Source organism: Siphateles boraxobius, unplaced genomic scaffold (genome assembly GCF_051911475.1).
Source record: "Siphateles boraxobius isolate OS27281-9 unplaced genomic scaffold, OSU_SipBor_1 33, whole genome shotgun sequence".
Taxonomy (NCBI): Eukaryota; Metazoa; Chordata; class Actinopteri; order Cypriniformes; family Leuciscidae; genus Siphateles; species Siphateles boraxobius.
This window is the reverse complement of record NW_027508953.1, coordinates 1152501-1173060: the sequence shown is the minus strand read 5'-3', so window position 1 is coordinate 1173060 and position 20560 is coordinate 1152501. Positions and strand designations below refer to the sequence as shown.

The 20560-nt window shown below is 38.2% G+C and overlaps 1 protein-coding gene and 1 long non-coding RNA gene across 4 annotated transcripts in view; both read right to left on the bottom strand.

Moving 5' to 3' along the window:
- Window positions 1-442: 442 nt before the first annotated feature.
- Window positions 443-15772, bottom strand: sp4 (sp4 transcription factor). 3 transcript variants are annotated; one of them, XM_077194854.1, is made up of 7 exons: window positions 15632-15772; window positions 14537-14661; window positions 10213-10298; window positions 7714-9154; window positions 5113-5317; window positions 3602-3801; window positions 443-2597 (listed from the first exon to the last, which is right to left on the bottom strand). In XM_077194854.1, the coding sequence occupies exons 3-7, from the start codon at window positions 10279-10281 to the stop codon at window positions 2347-2349; spliced, it is 2166 nt and encodes a 721-aa protein (XP_077050969.1). In that variant the 5' UTR covers window positions 10282-10298; window positions 14537-14661; window positions 15632-15772; the 3' UTR covers window positions 443-2346. The 3 variants fall into 3 exon arrangements, with proteins under 3 accessions (XP_077050969.1, XP_077050966.1, XP_077050967.1); XM_077194851.1 differs by lacking the exons at window positions 14537-14661; window positions 15632-15772 and adding an exon at window positions 10401-11227; XM_077194852.1 differs by lacking the exons at window positions 14537-14661; window positions 15632-15772 and adding an exon at window positions 10648-11227.
- Window positions 15773-18535: 2763 nt separating this feature from the next.
- The window catches only part of LOC143701897 (uncharacterized), a 30042-nt gene continuing 28017 nt past the window's right edge, over window positions 18536-20560 (bottom strand). Inside the window, exon 4 of the long non-coding RNA XR_013190189.1 lies at window positions 18536-18587. This is a non-coding gene — a long non-coding RNA (uncharacterized LOC143701897). The remainder of the gene's footprint in view (window positions 18588-20560) is intronic.

Sequence of the window (20560 nt, the reverse complement as noted above, 5' to 3'; positions counted from 1 at the left end):
GTTTTTGAATCGAGAAATACAAATGTCTAATTTGTATAACAAATGTCTGAGTAGTTGAGCCGCGTTCGAAACCGAACATATTGAGTTCGAAATTTGGAAACTTTCGCACTTGTGACGTCATTACGTCGGTATTACTGCTTTATTACCGTGTGTTTCTTGGCAAGCATTCAGCTAAACACTAATAACTATATTGCTTTAGCGGAAGCATTATTATTATTATGTTTATTTTATGAAATCTTGCCAGCTATGTAGTAACCACAGCATACTGGTTCTTATTGCCTTTAAATATAATCAGCCATCATGTTAGCTAAGGTCCATGTAAAAATGTGTTGTGTTTCCAAGAAAGGAATACTGTAATTCAGGATACATCCGGTCTTATTAAAGCTCATGCTGTAAATAAAACCACAGACTGAAATAAAGAATTCGACATAGACATGAAATATTTAAGACAGAATTACTCACTTTAATTTCAAGTGTTATGCAGGCAAAGATTTTTTCTTTTTCCTCTTTTTTTTTTAACCATTAACATAACACGTTTGTACAAAGTTATTTTAAAAATATCAATAAACTGCAGCCTTTCAGGCTAACCTGGCAAAAAAATTCATTATCAAATGCCATGAGGACAAAGGAACATCTTAGAAAAATGATTTACAAATGAGGTGTCACTAGAAAAGATTAAAGAAAATCGCTCGCCACAGAAAATATTACCAAAAACATCTATTTATAATTGTTTGGTTTCAACCATTTCTTTTTAAGCTTTTTTTTCTCCATTTGAAACACGTCATTGTGGGAAACTTCAGATAAATTAAAAGCCATGGTTTTACTTCTAAAAGGACCACGTTTAGAAATAGCAAATCGTTACTAAATAGAGATCGTTAGAGGAAATGAACCATGCAGCACGTCATAACTGCATCAACAGCGCACAATACACATTAGCAAATACTAATAGAAGGATAAATAATAAATTAGACACACAAACACACTCACACAGGTGGCATGTACTCGTGTTGTGTGAGAACCAAAAATGGGTTTGAAATGAAAACGAACCAAACTAAACGAGAGCGGGAGAACATAAACCTCACGAAGAAGAACGCCACACCACAGATTTCTGAACATCAAACTCATCTAAGTGGCTTTGTGGTTTCCGTGACCTGGAGACGTCCCGTACTGGTCCAGAGGGGGGGTTTGGAGGGGATTGGTGCACGTAACAGGGTCAAATCTCTTTGGAGAGCGCACTAAAGTCATGGGGCGACAGGAGGACACATTAACGGGTCGGGAGGATCTTTCCCTGGGCGGACGAGGGCTGAAGCGGATCATCACGCTCGTTCCCTGGCCACAGTGTTCGCCATCCTGTATACAAAGATTAACGCGGTCACCTGGGCATATGTTTGAAAACACAGTTGAAGCCCCACGTCGCCCTACCCAGCCGTAACGTAGTGGTACTGCAGTGTTTTTAAGGCATCAGAGTACAGTTTATATGACTTGAGATAAGAGAGAACTTCTCTAGGTGTTTTTCTTAAACCTTTTCTACCCCTCAGTAATGTAAACATGGTTTTACAAAGATTGTCTTTATAGTATTGCCTTCATTTAACATAGCATGTCTTAGAAAGCTAGATTGTTGTGTTTTTTTTCTACTTCTTTTCCTTTCTTAATTTTTTCTTTTTCTAAAGAAATCGTAACTGGAATGCATTATTTGTAAATCTAATGTGCTTTTCTTTAAATAGCCCGTCTCTATAATCTCGTTTCTCCTACATAAAAGTTTGACTGCTGATAATCAGCACATGCTGAATCATCGAACGCCGGTTCAACAGCTTCTGTACGCGAGGCTGTGATTGGCTGACGCATTGCAACGCGCTCCAATCACAGACGCCGTCACTCTTCAAGCTTGTGCTGAGGCTCTAAACGTGTACTAAAGATCTGTTCGCTGCTCATCTTTCTAGCCCGTTCGTACGCAAAACCACAGACCAATGCGTAAAGCTCCAAGATTCTCATCCCCGACTGTATATTTAATCCGTAACCACTGTGAAAACAGATAAATATCATTTTTGTGCATAGCGACATCTTCAGGAGCATCTGGGAACTTTAGTACTTCTTGTGCTACTCGAAACGTCTTAGTTCAACGCGCATGTTATGTCTCTTAACAGCTCACACTATTTCCATATTTCCTTTAGATTATTCTTTGTCATAATATTTGATAGTATTAAACTTCCATATGAAAAATCGAGTACGCTCAAACAGCTGTCCATCGTCAATAGTAAAAGAATGAAGAACATAAACAAATCAACATATCAACAAAAGAACAAACAATATCGTGGTGCTTTTAGACGATAATATTTGGAGGGAAAACTACTCAAACTCCTCCTCTAAATTGTTTGAAGTCGTGGGCGTGGCCGGGTTCGAATCCTGCGAGAGCGACGCCACGGTGACGATCCTCGGCGAGCCCAGGACCTCGTCCACCTCTTCCTCCATTTCATCTGTGGTGATGATGGTAAGTGCCGCCCCACCTTTTTTGTTCTGGTGGGTTTTGATGTGCTTTGAAAGGTGGTCGCTGCGCATGAACCTCTTGGAGCATTCGGGACACTCGAACCTCTTCTCACCTGATCGGGACAGAGGCAATCGTTAGTTTGTTCAGATCAGAGCAAGAAAAAACAGGCAATACAATAGCTAGCTGGAGATCAGGGTGGCTCATTTCCAATATATATTGATATTATTGCAAATGGGACATAGACATAAACTGCAAGCATAAACCGCTTTCATATCAGCTGTTACTGAGCTGCCTTCTCAGCATTTTAAGGCCTCATATTCGTGCTTGCGATGCAAATGTTTTGCGAAAGGAAACAACATTATAAAACACCTTGTTTTGGCCAAATTGTAAGCATGTGCTGGCAAATACCAGAGTTAATTAATCTAAACGTCATTTTAGGCCCCGTTTACACATGGCATTAAGATGCGTTTTGGTCGATCGGATCACAAGTTGATGAGGGAGACGCATTCCCGTTTACACCTGGTGTTTAATGCGTCTCTTTTGTCCACTTTCAAACACTTCTGTCCTGATTTCTCTGAGGGAAGGGTCTAAGGGTGGGTAAATGGATGGGCCTTTTCAAATCTTTCGATCTAATGGACAAAATAAACTCGCGCAATTTACACATGAACGTGACCGGAGATGACAGAAGAACACACAGAGCATCAGCTTTCGTTTCTGCCCTGACAGACGCAAGACCAGCCGGACGCTGTGAGTGTGTGTTAGGAATCAGGAATGGCGAGAGAACATTGTGCTCGGTATGTTTTTTATCTTCAAACCAAACTTGGCTCTCCAGCCGACAAAGTCCACCTCTGAAAGTGGACAAGCTCAAAATGTTTTAGGCCGCGTTTACACCTGTATTTAGAATCGTCCACTTGTGATCCAATTGACCAAACCGCATCTTAATACCAGGTGTGAACAGGGCATAAGGCATTGTGAAAAACGAAAAGTTAAAAAAATCTTAATATATATAAAATGGCAGACGAGTAATGAGAAATATAGCCTGTAGTTTCCTGTGAATGTTTTCCGTCCTGTTGTGTGCAGAAGTGTGTTTCAGCCTGTGTTTGACTGTGTGCGCACCTGTGTGCGTCCTGCGATGCCGCTGAAGCTCATCGCTCCTGGTGAAGCGTTTCCCGCAGAAGATCCAGTTGCAGACGAACGGTCTCTCTCCCGTATGCCAGCGCAGGTGAGCCCTCAGGTGAGACGTCTTGCCGTAAACCTTCCCGCAACCCTCCATATGACACACGTGCTGTTTCTTCTTGGAGGGGTCACTGTTGTTTCTGTCCAAACAGCAGAATACACAGAACCCATGCTCAAAAATGCTTTACCTTGTCAAAACCCACAAAAACATTCAGTTAAGTACTTTTTTTATCCGTTACAAAAGGCTCGAGATTTGTGTGTGCATTTTTGTGCAGTCTTATCTACTAAAAAAATGGTAACATTTTACAATAAGGTTCATTAGTTAACATTAATGTAATTAACTAACAATGAGCAATACATTTGTTACAGTATTTATTAATCATTGTTAATGTTAGTTAAAAAAATACAGCAGTTCATTAATTGTTCATGTTAGTTCACAATGCATTGACTAATGTTAACAAATACAACCTTTGATTTTAATAATGTATTAGTAAATGTGGAAATTAATATTAACAAAGATTAATTAAAGGTGCAATGTGTAATATTTCTGAGGATCTATTGACAGAAATGCAATATAAGATCCATAACTATGTTTTCAGTGGTGTATAAAGACCTTGCATAATGAACCGTTATGTTTTTATTACCTTAGAATGAGACATTTATATCTCCATAACTACGGGCGCCCCCTTATATGGAGGTCGACGTATTGTGTCGTCAAGTTTCTAGCGTAGCCGACAGCGAACACACAGCGCTACAGAGCGCGTTTCGTCACTACCTTGAAAAAGCAGTTTTCAGTGGTGTATAAAGACCTTACTTAATGAACCGTTATATTGGTATTACCTTAGAATGAGCAGTTTCTGTCTACACACACCGCGGGTTCCCTTATATTGAATTGCGCCGACATGTTTCTACAGGAGCCCTAAACGGACAAACGCGTTTCGTTACTATGTTGCTCTTCGTGCAAGGAAGCAAGCTTAGTTCAGCGAATAAAACACTGACACAATGATGAACAAGTAACAACAATATTCGCAATAACATATAGTTTTACTGAATAATTAAGTAAACATAATTTCTTAATTTATCCTTGTAAAGAAACCTCATTGCTGAACTGGCTACACTCTGCTGTCCCAGACGACGACATCCCTTCCTGTCGGCCACCGTAACTTTTGTTGGTTGCAAATCGTAACCTCACCACTAGATGCTGCTCAAAATCCCACACTGCACCTTTAATGCTGTAGAAAAGTATTGTTAATTCTAGTTCAGGTTAACTAATGAACCTTATTGTAAAGTGTTACCAAAAAAAAAACATTTCACATTTTCTGTGAGTGGTGCTTAACTGCTAGCGAAAAACTCAAAACTAAATGGTGTGTAAAAACCCTCCACTCAAACACTTTTAATCCTCCTGTTTAATCTCTTTGTCTTTTACACTCCTTTTTTATTTTCTGCCGTACCTCCCCTCTCCATCCCTGCAGTTGGGGCAGGAGCAGGCCACCCTGCGCAGCCTCTTGCTGGGCTGACCCTCCTGGTCCGACGGGCTTTGGACCTGTCCCAACTGGTCTGGGCTCACTGCGTTCAGGGTCGTGCTGCTGATGTTGCCCACAGTGACCGTCACCGGGTTGGACTGAACTTTGACCCCATCTTGACCCTGCTGCTGACCTGTGGGGATTTACAAACAGCACTATTGATTAAATCACTCTGATTGCAAGAACTGTTCAAACGTCAATGGATAAGTATAACTCTTGCAAGTTTTGGAAAATAACAAAAAAGGAAGCTTTGGATATAATTTAGACCTTAAAAAGCAAGTGTCCCAAATGAGTGAGTCACGGTGGTTCCAGTGCTAGCGGAGTAAAACACACGTCCAGGAGGAATCAGCCCTTCTTTTCCAGGGTGGAACCAAACTTGCAAAGGGCAGTAACAAAGAGTCTGAAATCTGACACCTTACGAAGGACTTGGAAACAGCACTCAGACTCTGACTTATAAAATATAATCGCCTTTATTTGCCGTTTTACTTCATGAGTAATAAAGAGACTATGGAAAACACACCACTGCATTTCATGCTACTTTTCCGCTAGTTTACAATTTTTCAAATTAAACATCAAAAACAGTTCACATATGGTTAAAAGTATAAATATCTTCAAAGTTAAGTTAGTTTTGGATATATGTTTAAAAGCATATTGATAATTATCAAAAAACTTAATTTCCAGATCATATTTACCCTGAAAGCATAGGAAAAATTTATTTATATTTTTAAAAATTTGAAAGAGGGCTTTTTTTTTTTAGAATTAAAAAATGTTTTGCTTTACTATTTTTTTTATGACAATTAGAGCACACCCCCACCTCAAATTTTATTTCATTTTATTTTTTTCTTACTGTAATGCAAAAAATAATCAACAAATAATTATCAATTATTCTTAAGGGGAAAATATGCTTTGTTATCATATATGTCAAAAACAGTCGTAAAACAGGTTTCAGTTGCTTGCGCATTACATGTTTTTTAATTCAAATTGGGAATATATTGTATTTATTATTTATTTATTATTTTTGGTGTTTGGGGTGGAAAATTTTTTTTTATGAGATTCTCCAACTTAAATTTAAATGAAAATTTAAAAAATTAAAACAATTCCACATAAATAGCTTAAACACAGTAGTCAACATTTGAAGTCGATCAAAACCTTTCATCAAAGTTATACATGAATTTTGAACAATACCCGTTCTTGTCTTTGATGAACTTTTTTGATCCACTTCAAATGTTGACTACAGTATTTACTAATCAAAACACTCCTGATTTCACATCATAACACAAATATCATACAGATGTTGCGTTACATATACGTTATATGTATGTTTTTCCATTTGCTTTTTGGGCTGGAAACGTTTGTTTTAATGAGATTCTCCAACTTAAATTTAAATGAAAATTGATAAATAGCTTAAATATTAATTATAATATAATGATTTATCCAATTATTAATCAAAACACTCCTGATTTCACATATTATACACAAATATTAACAAATACTGTTTTTATCAGGTGTCACGACACGCGGCTCCACAGGTGGGCGGGTCTTACCTTGACAATTAGAGCACAGCCCCACCCCAAATTTTATTTAATTTAATTTTTTATTACTGTAATGCAAAAAATAATACATAAATAATTAGTAAATTTATGATCAAAACTTTTTATTTATTTTTACATTCATACTAATCTAACGTCTGACAAGGGACTATTGTGACCATTGGAGGACAAGACCAGCAAGGCTCCATTTCTGAACTTATAACCGGGACGCAAGAACCACTGTACACTAACTCACAAGCCGAACTCACACGCTCGTTTCTCTCTACCCGGCCTTTTCCGAACTCACCGCATTAACCCTATAACTGCCGGTGCAAAATAAAAACAGCAATCATAAAGAGTCTGTACACTGCTACACTAAAAAACACTGAAAATGTTACACTTAAAAAAAAAACTACACTATTAAAAGTTATTCACCTAGGCTAGGTAGGACACCACTGAAGGCCTAGCTTTGAAATGCACGGGCCGCCACTGCGTTATATGTGTTTTTCCCTTTGTTTTTGGGGTGGAAACGTTGTTTTTTATGAGATTCTCCAACTAAAATGTAAATGAAAATTGATAAACTCCAAATAAATAACTTAAATATTAATTATTACAATATAATTATTAATCCAATTATTAATCAAAACACTCCTGATTTCACATATTATACACAAATATAATTATTAATCCAAATATTAATCCAAACACTCCTGATTTCGCATATTATACACAAATATTATACACAAATATAATCATTAATCAAAGTATTAATCCAAACACTCCTAATTTCACATATCATACACAAATATAATTATTAATCCAATTATTAATCCAAACTCTCCTGATTTCACATATTATACACAAATATTATACACCAATATAATTATTAATCCAGTTATTAATCCAAACACTCCTGATTTCACATATTATACACAAATATCATACACAAATATGAACAAATACTGTTTTCAACAGGTGTCACATGACGCGTGGGTCTTACCTTGCACGCCGGTGATGGTGAGCGGGACGCCCTGCATCTGGACTCCAGCCGTGCCCAGACCTGCGATGTTCACCGTCTGCACGCCGGTGCCAGAGGGCAGCTGGGCCGCGGTGAGCGTGATGGGCGAGCCTCCGAGCGTCAGCGGGGCGATCTGAGCGTAGGTCCCGCCGCCTGCGTTCGACGCCATGGGGGCGAGCGTCAGCTGCTGGGGCATCCCTGCATTCTGGACCTGCACGGTCTGCCAGCTGATCTGCCCAGACGGGGTGAGCGTGGGCGTCCGGATCAGAACCTGCGTGGGGTTCTGGAAGGCCTGAAGCTGGAGGTTCTGCTGAAGCGGTTGTAAAGTCTGGCCGGGCTGGATCTGTATGGAGCCTTGGACTAACTGCTGCTGCTGGGGCGACTGGATCTGGATCTGCTGGAGAACCGGATGCCCCACGATTTGAAATTGCTGGATTTGGCCAGTCTGATCGGATGCAGGTTGGAGGCCGTTGGACTGGGCCAAGTTCTGAGCGTCTGTATCACCCGACTGACTGTCCTTCTGGGTTTCGGGAGCTCCGACGGACGCTGAGGATAACGTCATGCCATCCGTAGAGGTCACAACGACAGAATCGGTGCCGGTCGCAGTCGTCGTGCAGGTTGAAACGCCGGAGGATTCTGCTGCGCTAGTGACAGTCGTTGCTATCAGCTGGTTTCCATTGGAAATACTTCCGTCGGCTGATTGGACCAGTTGCACCGAACCTCCCGCTCCCGTTACGTTATTGATAACCGGAAGAGCCAAAGTCACACCGCCAATGTTAATAGGTAACGTGGTCACCATAGGCGTTTGCGTACCCTGAATGGTTTGCAGTTGCAGAGGAAACGACGGCCTGATTTGAAGCGGAATCGTCTGGTTTTGAGCGACAATGCTGGTGGATCCCGTCCTTTGGGGCGTGGCCAAAATAGCTTGGTTGTTTCCGGTGGGAATGAGCTGGATCTGTTCGGGCTGAACGCTTAAAGCTGCGGGGTTACTAGGGCTTATTTGGATCTGCTGTCCGTCCGCGGTCTGAAGGTGCGGGATGACCTGATACTGAATCCCACCCGACGAGTTCGGCAAATTCTGCACCTGGATGATTTGAAACTGTTGCTGTTGCTGTGGGCCAGGGGAATTATTCGAGCCGATTGCCTTGATCTTTCGCCCCGTGACGCCTTCATTGGTTATGACGTTAGTACCAACGTTGTCCTTGGTTGCAGTTGCAGGGGAAGTTGCGATGATCTGCCAGCCGTTTCCTGTCAACTGTGCAGGAACGAGCTCGAGCTGCTGCGTGGGGTTCTGGAGCTGGAGGAGACCCTGGTTCGGGTCGATTATTATCTGCTGTTGTGTGTTCGCTTGACCCTCGCTGCCAACACCTCCTATTTTACTGCACGTCGCTGCGAGCAATGCGAGAGGAGACGGTTGTGCATCCTACACACACACACACACACACACACACACACACACACACAGTGAGATGTCAGATTCAGTAGATGTGGGCGGGTTCACAGGAAGAGTAAGTGGGTGTGTGAACCACAGTCTCTACACTTCCCGATCAAAGGCTCGAGAAACAAACTCTTCATGACAAAAAGGCTTTTCTGTTAAAACCAACTTATTAATATTATACTAACAAATATTTAAAGTACAGTGGGTTGCAAAAGTCTGTAAACACTAATGAAAATACTTCTAAAAAATTGTTTATATAGATGATGTTATTTATATATACTTTTACAAATTAAATATACTTGTGTGATAAATGAATTGGAAAGTATTGGAAAATGCTTATATTATATCTTTTGCTTATATTATTTATATTATTATAATTATTGCTTTAATTACAGCAACACTGGAGCTGACATTACAAAACATGATTATGTTCTGTCGTCACAAAAATTATGCTTATATATATATAAATATATATTATAACAGCCATGTTTACATTGTCAAAACATGATTATAATGTTCTCTTTGTTTCCACAAAAAGTTTATTTATTTATTTATGTATATTACATCATATTATTTTTCAAACATATACTTGAGAGGGAAAATGTACAAGAATTTGAAAATATCTTTTGCATATATATATGCCATAAACAAAACTTGTTTATCATGTCTTTGGTGTCGATTGGTGACCAAGAAATAGAGCAGATTCTAACATCTTTACTCTTTATTCGACGCCATAATGGCTTACGTTTTCAGTTTGTTCTTGGGTTTAAACTACGTTTCAAACCAGAAATACAGTCTCAGACTTTTGGACTCCACTGTATGTTTGTGCAAAATCATTATAATGAAATGTTTGTTCCGACTAAAGATTAAAAGTGTTACCTAACATAGTTCACAAATGTTTTATCAAAGAATTGCACAGCATAACAGGTTAAGACAGGAACAGTGTGTATGCGTGTAACTGTGCACCCAAGCGCCCTGCAATAATCAGGAAGTGCTTTCAGTGCAGAAATGACAGACCACTTCAAGTCAAACTTTACTGATACCTGTGATCCAGAACTTTTCCCTTTCGTACCCCCTTCACCTCCACCAGCTTTCCCCTCATCTGTGGCCATGGCTTCCTTCTTCTGATCTGTAAAAAGTCAAATGTCAAAACCAAAGCAAACATGAATTTTAGAGTTGTAAATCAAATAAATGCAATGCCACATTACACTTGTAAAGCATCCAGCATTACCAAAAAGCATGATGCAAAGATCAGGTTTTATAATGCAAAAGCCTCCAGGACATCTAAACACATCAATATTTCCAAAAGCAAGGTTTCCTATCCATTTCAAGCATTGCACAACACCCAAAACTGATCAATGGGCACAAATAAACAGCATATCCCATTTAAAAGTAGGGGGACATCGATGGATGGATGGCACAGATGCACGCATGGAGAATTAAGGGGTGGAGACGCATAAGGAGGGGAGGGTACGTACCACTCATTCCGCATTAATAAAACCCGGAGAGGAGTTGTTTAAGAGAAAAAAGGCCGGACGCCGTGGAAGGCAGGCAACAGCCCAGCAGAAGGACGGCCTATTTGCTCCAGCAGCCGCGGACTGTGGCGCAGCTCTGACGCACGGACCCACCCCGCCAGGAAGGGCGGTGCCAATGCAAAAACACCCTTCAATAACGGAGCACAAAATGCCAAGCGAGTCCGCGTGAATCGGGTTGAGCAGCGGCGGTACCGTGTGCGTTGAAACCGGGCCTATCTCTGCTGTTAAATCCGGAATTAACTAATATCCCTCCGCGGATATATGTGCAGGTCTGTCAGATATCTCCGTCTGCGCGAGGGCCCACCCACTGCCATTTAAATATCTATGAATGCCAAACCAGCATGCCTGGGCTATTTCGCTCTCTTTTTTATCTGTCGCGGAAGTATTTGTATGAGATTATTCGGCGGAATTCACTCACGACATTTCCCGAAATTCACTTTTTTGATGCACAATTGCATTTGAGGCACACTAAAATTGCTGTGGCTTTTGTGGGCGGATGCTCCCCTCCCACATATTCAGATTGGATGGCAAACGTCTGTGGGCGTGGTGACGTTTGGGGCTCGTAGTTCCATAAGCGCGCAGCGTCCGTTGCCTTTTAACGGCTGTGGACTACAACTCCCATGATGCTTGGCGCCGGCGCGAGTGACGTCTCGTAAGGGGGTGTTATCATGTTCGGTTGTTCGGAATGAAGAAGGGCGGGCTCTTGTGGTATGTGGGGGTTGGGCGAATGGAAACGGGTGGAGATACACGAACCACACCGGCCCAGTTCGGCTACACACACACACACACGCACAAAAATACAAATACGCACCCTGAAGTCCATCACGACTGTTAAATAAAATAAGCGCATCGTTAGAATAACTGCAGTGTGTTTATTTGCAGTAGCTAACCCTTACAGGCCCCAAAAAAGTATTTAGACACTTCAGTCACACTTAAAAATGCATGAATGTCATTGATTACATAACAATATCAAACCATGTGGCAATTATTTTATATAAATATAGTACCAGCATACCTTTATAACTAAATATTTAACAAAAAAAAATGTTTGTTAGCTTTACAATGATATAATGTGACACTGTAAACCCTAATTCTCAAAATAATTAATTGGTCTGAGAAGGGTAAACTTAAATTAAACAAATTAGTTCAATCAAATTAACTTTTATGAGTAGGCTATAGCTAGAACTTTCTTTTTATTTTGAGTTCACAAAACCCATTTTAAGTAATCTGAATTGTTTCACTGTTTTGAGTATCATGAACTTGTTTCTTTTAATTTAGACAGACTTATATTGAACTAAAACTGGGCTGGGATTTCTTTTTCCCAGCATGCTTTGCCATGATTGAAATGGAGAGTAAATGTTAAAATTAAGTATTATATAATGTGTTTGGGTTTTTTGTGTGTGCAAGATTAATGCTAAGTGTTTAATGTTTAGCTATGCTAATTTAGAAGAGTTTATGTTAGGTTTTTTAGCCATCATGGAGAACAGGTATATGTTAAATCATCTATATTGCCCTACTTATTCAGCAATTGCTATTCTATGATAATGTTCTCAAAGTGTGGTTTTACCAATTAGCAAGTTAGCATTCACTGAATTAACTTGTTAAAGCTAGCCAAGTTTCCACCAATAAAAATATTTATATTGAGATTACATGATAATTTTAAATGAAATGTATGAGGTAACTTTGCTTAATCTAATATTTCAATTTAAGAGAAATTAATAATCAAATTAAATAAAAATATGTCTGTTCTGCTTACTTAAACTTTGAATTTAAAACTTAAAAACGGAAAAGTTTTTAAATTATTTTTTTTGTTTTAAACTCATTTGGGTCTACAGAGTAGTCTATGCATTTGTGAAACATTATGGATCATGTTGTTCATATTAATGCGATTCAGTTCCCATGAATGTCTATGTGAATTTAAGAACTTCATACAAACACTAAAAATCAACAAAACATGGGCAGAGTTGTTGGAAATCCCATGTTTTGCTATCCAGGATCAGATAATCCATCTTACTTCCGGTTTTTCAATGCAAAATGAGATTGGATAACCCTGATCCAGATACTTTTTCAGATGACCAAATCTGGATTAGTGCTACGGAGGCCCTAAAGGGACATGGGGAGGGAAGACATGAGATGGGGTGGAACTTTTTTTCAATGCTTTTGCGTTCACTCATAAAAGTAATCAAGAGCAAAATAAAAAATGTTTGTATGTGTGTGTGAGTGTGTGTGTATTAAAATTACAAAGTTTTATTACATATTTGTTCCTGAAATCCACCCTTCTGCTGGGATCATAATCTTGATTTTTTGTGACAACTTTTTTTTGTGATTTTTTGTGATTTCTTTGAACAACACAAACTGATGATTTGATCAGATCAAAACTAAGATTGGATTTCGTGATCTAATCTGCTTTCCGAATCCTCGTTTTCTTCTGAACAACCCATTTTCAAGATTTGATACAATCCGATATCTTATATAGCATCACATTGAGTTTGTTTCCTAAGCTAATAAAGCTAGCCAGTAAATATTGTTGACTAGCGTATAATTATGTTCCTCATTTGTAAGTTTCTGCCTGCTAAATGTGAGAATGATGAAAAGTTAGAAAAGATCCTGCAGCATTTGAGCCTGGCTGACATGATATTTTCTTAACAATTACAACTTTAATGCAATTACTTTACTAACAATTACTAAGTTTTCATATACTGTACATGCACGTGTAATATTTGAATCATTTCTTACAATCCATGAAAGGCACAAACTTTACAGCCACCAAATATCTTCTTTTATCTCTTATTTCTCTGGGTCTGATTAGATCTATGTTTATTCTGTCAAAATTGTATTATTTAGGCTATATTATGTTGTATAGCATATATGTCTGTATATGAAATTACAAATTAAATTAGTTTGACTGAAAATTGTATATTGTATATAAATAATTCTTTTGCTTGACAGCAGCACTGGAGCTGACATGAACAAAACATGATTATGATATATATGATTACGTTCTCGTCGTTGACACAAGCCCAGCAAACAAATTTAGGTTCTGGGAACGTTCTGGGAACGTTAGTTTTTGGTTCCCAGAACGTTCCCAGAACTTTCCCTTAACGTTAGGGGAACGTTCCCGGAACGTTTTCCTTACGTTCTAAAAATGGAACCTAAAAATAACCTACATGGAACGTTCCTATAACGTTCTTGTTTGGTTCCCAAAAAAATAACCTCATGGGACCATTCGGGAACGTTAGGGGAACGTTCTGTGTTTGCTGGGAGGTTACATTAATATTCACACTTAATATTCAGCAATACTGATTTGACAACACTGACATTATTGGATGAGAACTCAATTTATCTGATGAAAAGCTGCTTTATATCTGAAATGAACTGATTTCAGCTGATTAATGACTGTTCACTATCGTGTTTTGCATCATCGAATCGATATTTTTTTAAGTTTCTGTCCAATTTTCAGTTTATTTAGTTTTTTTCTGTTAATTAAGTGCATCATCTGGGTTTCTAAAGTGTACTTTTTCAATTTGTAATTTTCAGTGTGTACACATACTATTAATACTACGAAACGTCACAGAATAGTGCATGAGTACGTGAATTGGGACAAACTTGCATTCTTACACTTTTGTGCAAAATCATTATAATGAAATGTTTGTTCGGATTCTGAAATGCTGAAGCGTTACCAAACACACTCACACGTTTTTAAATCTTTTAATACGTTTAATTGAGGGTTTCTGTGGGTCCTCACTATGTCTTAAATATGGCTTTGACAGGTTATATAAATGGATTTGCTTATGGAGTTAGCGTTTCAGGCGCTTCAGAATGGATGATTTACCACTGATGGACACTTTGCTCCCATGATTCTTTGCGCCGGCAAGAGTTCACAGAAGTGCATTCCCAGGAACAGTTTTCACCCCGTCGAAGTGCTCACTCTGCAGGGATCAGGGCGTAATGATGAACCTTCAGTGGAACACAGGGACAATACAAATTAGGAAACTGAAAGTGGGTGAACAAAGTAATAGAACAACACCTTAATATATATATATATGTTGTTTTTTTTTCTTCTTCAGTAGTGCTGTCGTCGGTCAGTGTTTGCCACTGATGCCCTCTGGTGGTTGTGTGAAGTTCAACTCTTGGCATGAGCCGAAAAATCACAAGTTTTCTTTTTTTTTTACAAACAATTCTGTAAATAGCTTGTTTTATTAGCTTAATTATATTAACATTTAAAATAACGTGAAAAAACACACTGTGCATTCTACCTAAAATCTATTTGATTATTTGTTGGCTATTTATTTGCTTCCTGTTACTTGTAATTGCTTGCATTTGTAAAGGAAGCACTTCTTATCTTAGCAGTTCATTTTGTTGAAGAAGCTTAAGGAGGTTGTGTAAGTCATCCTGAATGTGTAGATCAGGGTCCGGGGAAAAGTCAAGAACAAAACTGTAAAAAATTAACAATAAATAATAAGAAAAGAAATGAATTAAATAAATTAATTATTAAAATAAATAAATAAATAAAAGTGAAAAAACCCAATTTGTTATTAATCTATTAAATAAAATTAATTAGTTCAAAATAAATAAATACACATTTGATGAATATAAATAAATAAGAATTAGATTACAATTAAATTAAGTGAGTAGAATATTTATGTCTGTGTGTGTGTAGAATAGAAACAATAGAAATATAAACTTATTTTAGATTAATAATATTCATTTTTCATTTTTTATAAATAAAAGATAGAGGATGATCATATTTTGGGGTCCCACTGTATCTAAAAGATTGAAAACCCCTGTGCTAAATGACTTCACTTTAAAACCAAAACAGCCTACAATGTGGAACAGAAATGACTCCAAAGTTTAATTCTAAATGCAATTAGTACAAAATGAGTTAATATTATTTTTTAAAATTCTTATATGTGACTTAAGCTCTAACCTCAGCTCAACTGTTTTAGTTTGTAAAGTGTCCAGTAGGGGGCGGCAGAGGAAGAGGAAACATCACACCGGTCTCTCTTCTCTTCTCTTCTCTTCTCTTCTCTTCTCTTCTCTTCTCTTTTCTTCTCTTCTCTTCTCTTCTCTTTTCTCTTCTCTTCTCTTCTCTTCTCTTCTCTTCTCTTTTATATTCTCTTCTCTTCTCTTCTCTTCTCTTCTCTTCTCTTCTCTCTTCTCTTCTCTTCTCTTCTCTTTTCTCTTCTCTTCTCTTCTCTTCTCTTCTCTTTTATATTCTCTTCTCTTCTCTTCTCTTCTCTTCTCTTTTATATTCTCTTCTCTTCTCTTCTCTTCTCTTCTCTTTTATATTCTCTTCTCTTCTCTTCTCTTCTCTTCTCTTCTCTTCTCTTCTCTTCTCTTTTCTCTTCTCTTCTCTTCTCTTCTCTTCTCTTTTCTATTCTCTTCTCTTCTCTTCTCTTCTCTTTTATATTCTCTTCTCTTCTCTTCTCTTCTCTTCTCTTCTCTTCTCTTTTCTCTTCTCTTCTCTTCTCTTCTCTTCTCTTCTCTTCTCTTCTCTTTTCTATTCTCTTCTCTTCTCTTTTCTATTCTCTTCTCTTCTCTTTTCTATTCTCTTCTCTCGTTCTCTTCTCTTCTCTTCTCTCGTTCTTCTCTTCTCTTCTCTTCTCTTTTCTCTTCTCTTCTCTTCTCTTCTCTTTTCTCTTCTCTTCTCTTCTCTTTTCTATTCTCTTCTCTTCTCTTCTCTTCTCTTTTCTATTCTCTTCTCTTCTCTCGTTCTCTTCTCTTCTCTTCTCTCGTTCTTCTCTTCTCTTCTCTTCTCTTCTCTTCTCTTGTTCTTCTCTTCTCTTCTCTTCTCTTCTCTTTTCTCTTCTCTTCTCTTCTCTTCTCTTCTCTTCTCTTCTCTTCTCTCGTTCTTCTCTTCTCTTCTCTTCTCTTCTCTTTTCTTCTCTTCTCTTCTCTTTTCTCTTCTCTTCTCTTCTCTTCTCTATTCTCTTCTCTTCTCTCGTTCTTCTCTTCTCTTCTCTTCTCTCGTTCTTCTGTTCTCTTCTCTTCTCTTCTCTTCTCTTGTTCTTCTCTTCTCTTCTCTTCTCTTCTCTTTTCTCTTCTCTTCTCTTCTCTTCTCTTCTCTTCTCTTCTCTTCTCTCGTTCTTCTCTTCTCTTCTCTTCTCTTCTCTTCTCTTCTCTTCTCTTTTCTTCTCTTCTCTTCTCTTTTCTCTTCTCTTCTCTTCTCTTCTCTATTCTCTTCTCTTCTCTCGTTCTTCTCTTCTCTTCTCTTCTCTTCTCTTCTCTCGTTCTTCTCTTCTCTTCTCTTCTCTTCTCTTCTCTTGTTCTTCTCTTCTCTTCTCTTCTCTTCTCTTCTCTTCTCTTCTCTTCTCTTCTCTTCTCTCGTTCTTCTCTTCTCTTCTCTTCTCTTCTCTTCTCTCGTTCTTCTCTTCTCTTCTCTTCTCTTCTCTTCTCTTCTCTTCTCTTCTCTTCTCTTCTCTCGTTCTTCTCTTCTCTTCTCTTCTCTTCTCTTCTCTTCTCTTCTCTGGTTCTTCTCTTCTCTTCTCTCGTTCTTCTCTTCTCTTCTCTTCTCTTCTCTTCTCTCGTTCTCTTCTCTTCTCTTGTTCTTCTCTTCTCTTCTCTCGTTCTCCTCTTCTCTTCTCTTCTCTCGTTCTTCTCTTCTCTCGTTCTTCTCTTCTCTTATCTCGTTCTTCTCTTCTCTTCTCTTATCTCGTTCTTCTCTTCTCTTCTCTTCTCTTCTCTTCTCTTCTCTTCTCTCGTTCTTCTCTTCTCTTCTCTCGTTCTTCTCTTCTCTCGTTCTTCTCTTCTCTTGTTCTTCTCTTCTCTCGTTCTTCTCTTTTCTCTTCTCTTGTTCTTCTCTTCTCTCGTTCTTCTCTTCTCTCGTTCTTCTCTTCTCTTCTCTTCTCTCGTTCTTCTCTTCTCTTCTCTCGTTCTTCTCTTCTCTTCTCTTCTCTTCTCTTCTCTTCTCTTCTCTTCTCTCGTTCTTCTCTTCTCTTCTCTCGTTCTTCTCTTCTCTTCTCTTCTCTCGTTTTTCTCTTCTCTTCTCTTCTCTTCTCTTCTCTTCTCTTCTCTTCTCTTCTCTTCTCTTCTCTTCTCTTCTCTTCTCTCGTTCTTCTCTTCTCTTCTCTCGTTCTTCTCTTCTCTTCTCTCGTTCTTCTCTTCTCTTCTCTTCTCTTCTCTCGTTCTTCTCTTCTCTTCTCTTGTTCTTCTCTTCTCTTCTCTCGTTCTTCTCTTCTCTTCTCTTCTCTTCTCTTCTCTCGTTCTTCTCTTCTCTTCTCTCGTTCTTCTCTTCTCTTCTCTTGTTCTTCTCTTCTCTTCTCTCGTTCTTCTCTTTTCTCTTCTCTTCTCTCGTTCTTCTCTTCTCTTCTCTTCTCTTCTCTCGTTCTTCTCTTCTCTTGTTCTTCTCTTCTCTTCTCTCGTTCTTCTCTTCTCTTCTCTCGTTCTTCTCTTCTCTCGTTCTTCTCTTTTCTCTTCTCTTCTCTCGTTCTTCTCTTCTCTTCTCTTCTCTCGTTCTTCTCTTCTCTTCTCTCATTCTTCTCTTCTCTTCTCTTCTCTCGTTCTTCTCTTCTCTCGTTATTCTCTTCTCTTCTCTTCTCTCGTTCTTCTCTTCTCTTCTCTCGTTCTTCTCTTCTCTTCTCTCGTTCTTCTCTCTTCTCTTCTCTTGTTCTTCTCTTCTCTTCTCTTCTCTCGTTCTTCTCTTTTCTCTTCTCTTCTCTCGTTCTTCTCTTCCTTCTCTTCTCTCGTTCTTCTCTTCTCTTCTCTCGTTCTTCTCTTCTCTCGTTCTTCTCTTCTCTTCTCTCGTTCTTCTCTTCTCTTCTCTCGTTCTTCTCTTCTCTTCTCTCATTCTTCTCTTCTCTCGTTCTTCTCTTTTCTCTTCTCTTCTCGTTCTTCTCTTCTCTCGTTCTTCTCTTCTCTTCTCTCGTTCTTCTCTTTTCTCTTCTCTTCTCTCGTTCTTCTCTTCTCTTCTCTCGTTCTTCTCTTCTCTTCTCTTCTCTCGTTCTTCTCTTCTCTTCTCTTCTCTCGTTCTTCTCTTCTCTTCTCTCGTTCTTCTCTTCTCTTCTCTTCTCTTGTTCTTCTCTTCTCTTCTCTTCTCTCGTTCTTCTCTTCTCTTCTCTCATTCTTCTCTTCTCTCGTTCTTCTCTCCTCTTCTCTTGTTCTTCTCTTCTCTCGTTCTTCTCTTTTCTCTTCTCTTCTCTTGTTCTTCTCTTCTCTTGTTGTTCTCTCCTCTTCTCCTCTTGTTCTTCTCTTCTCTTGCTGTTCTCTTCTCTTCTCTTCTCTCGTTCTTCTCTTCTCTTCTCTTCTCTCGTTTTTCTCTTCTCTTCTCTCGTTCTTCTCTTCTCTTCTCTTGTTCTTCTCTTCTCTTCTCTCGTTCTTCTCTTCTCTTCTCTTCTCTCATTCTTCTCTTCTCTTCTCTCGTTCTTCTCTTCTCTTCTCTCGTTCTTCTCTCCTCTTCTCTTGTTCTTCTCTTCTCTCGTTCTTCTCTTTTCTCTTCTCTTCTCTTGTTGTTCTCTTCTCTCCTCTTCTCCTCTTGTTCTTCTCTTCTCTCCTCTTCTCCTCTTGTTCTTCTCTTCTCTTGTTGTTCTCTTCTCTTCTCTCCCCTTCTCTTGTTCTTCTCTTCTCTCGTTCTTCTCTTTTCTCTTCTCTTCTCTTGTTCTTCTCTTCTCTTTTTGTTCTCTTCTCTTCTCTTCTCTCCTCTTCTCTTGTTCTTCTCTTCTCTTCTCTTGTTCTTCTCTTCTCTTGTTCTTCTCTTCTCTCATTCATCTCTTCTCTTCACTTCTCTTCTCTCGTTCTTCTCTTCTCTTCTCTCGTTCTTCTCTTCTATTCTTACCATCTCTTCTATTCTCTCGTTCTTCTCTTCTCTCGTTCTTCTCTTCTCTCGTTCTTCTCTTCTCTTCACTTCTCTTCTCTCGTTCTTCTCTTCTCTCGTTCTTCTCTTCTCTCGTTCTTCTCTTCTATTCTTACCATCTCTTCTATTCTCTCGTTCTTCTCTTCTCTCGTTCTTCTCTTCTCTCGTTCTTCTCTTCTATTCTTACCATCTCTTCTCTTCTCTCGTTCTTCTCTTCTCTCGTTCTTCTCTTCTATTCTTACCATCTCTTCTCTTCTCTCGTTCTTCTCTTCTCTTCTTACCATCTCTTCTCTTCTCTCGTTCTTCTCTTCTCTCGTTCTTCTCTTCTCTTCTCTCGTTCTTCTCTTCTCTTCTTACCACCTCTTCTCTCGTTCTTCTCTTCTCTTCTATTCTTACCATCTCTTCTCTTCTCTCGTCCTTCTCTTCTCTTCTTTCTGAAACATGTGAGCACACAGTGTTGATTTGGGCGCATGTATTTCATTTAAACAACAGCAAGCGGGAAACAATTACAGTCTACCTATAATTACTAGCAAGTCACTTCAGAAATGTTGCATTGTGAAAAAATATGATTTTATTATTACATATTATATATATATAATATACATTTAATATGTATATATAAAATATGATAATATGTTATTATTATATATTATGTTTCTAAACATATATATATATATATATATATATATATATATATATATATAAGCATTTAATAATAACATATATTTTAATATCAACGTATATTAAACAACGTAGCCTATATATATATATATATATATATATATATATATATATATAGATAGATAGATAGATAGATAGATAGATAGATAGATAGATAGATAGATAGATAGATAGATAGATAGATAGATAGATAGATAGATAGATACAGGCTCTACATATATATCTCTAGGCTCTACATATGAATATACATATATATATATATATATATATATATAGTTTGAGTCCATATTGAGATTTCGGACTTTTGATATTTTATCAAAATTAGAGCAAGACATTGTAAAAGTCTCTAAACTCAATAGAGATGCATGTGAGATTACTTTTCTTAGG

Coding starts and splice junctions, on each gene's coding strand:
- sp4 (XM_077194851.1), bottom strand. Junction 9,155..10,212: donor GGAAAAGTTCTGGATCACAG/GTATCAGTAAAG, acceptor GTGTGTGTGTAG/GATGCACAACCGTCTCCTCT. Junction 5,318..7,713: donor CACCATCACCGGCGTGCAAG/GTAAGACCCACG, acceptor AAATCCCCACAG/GTCAGCAGCAGGGTCAAGAT.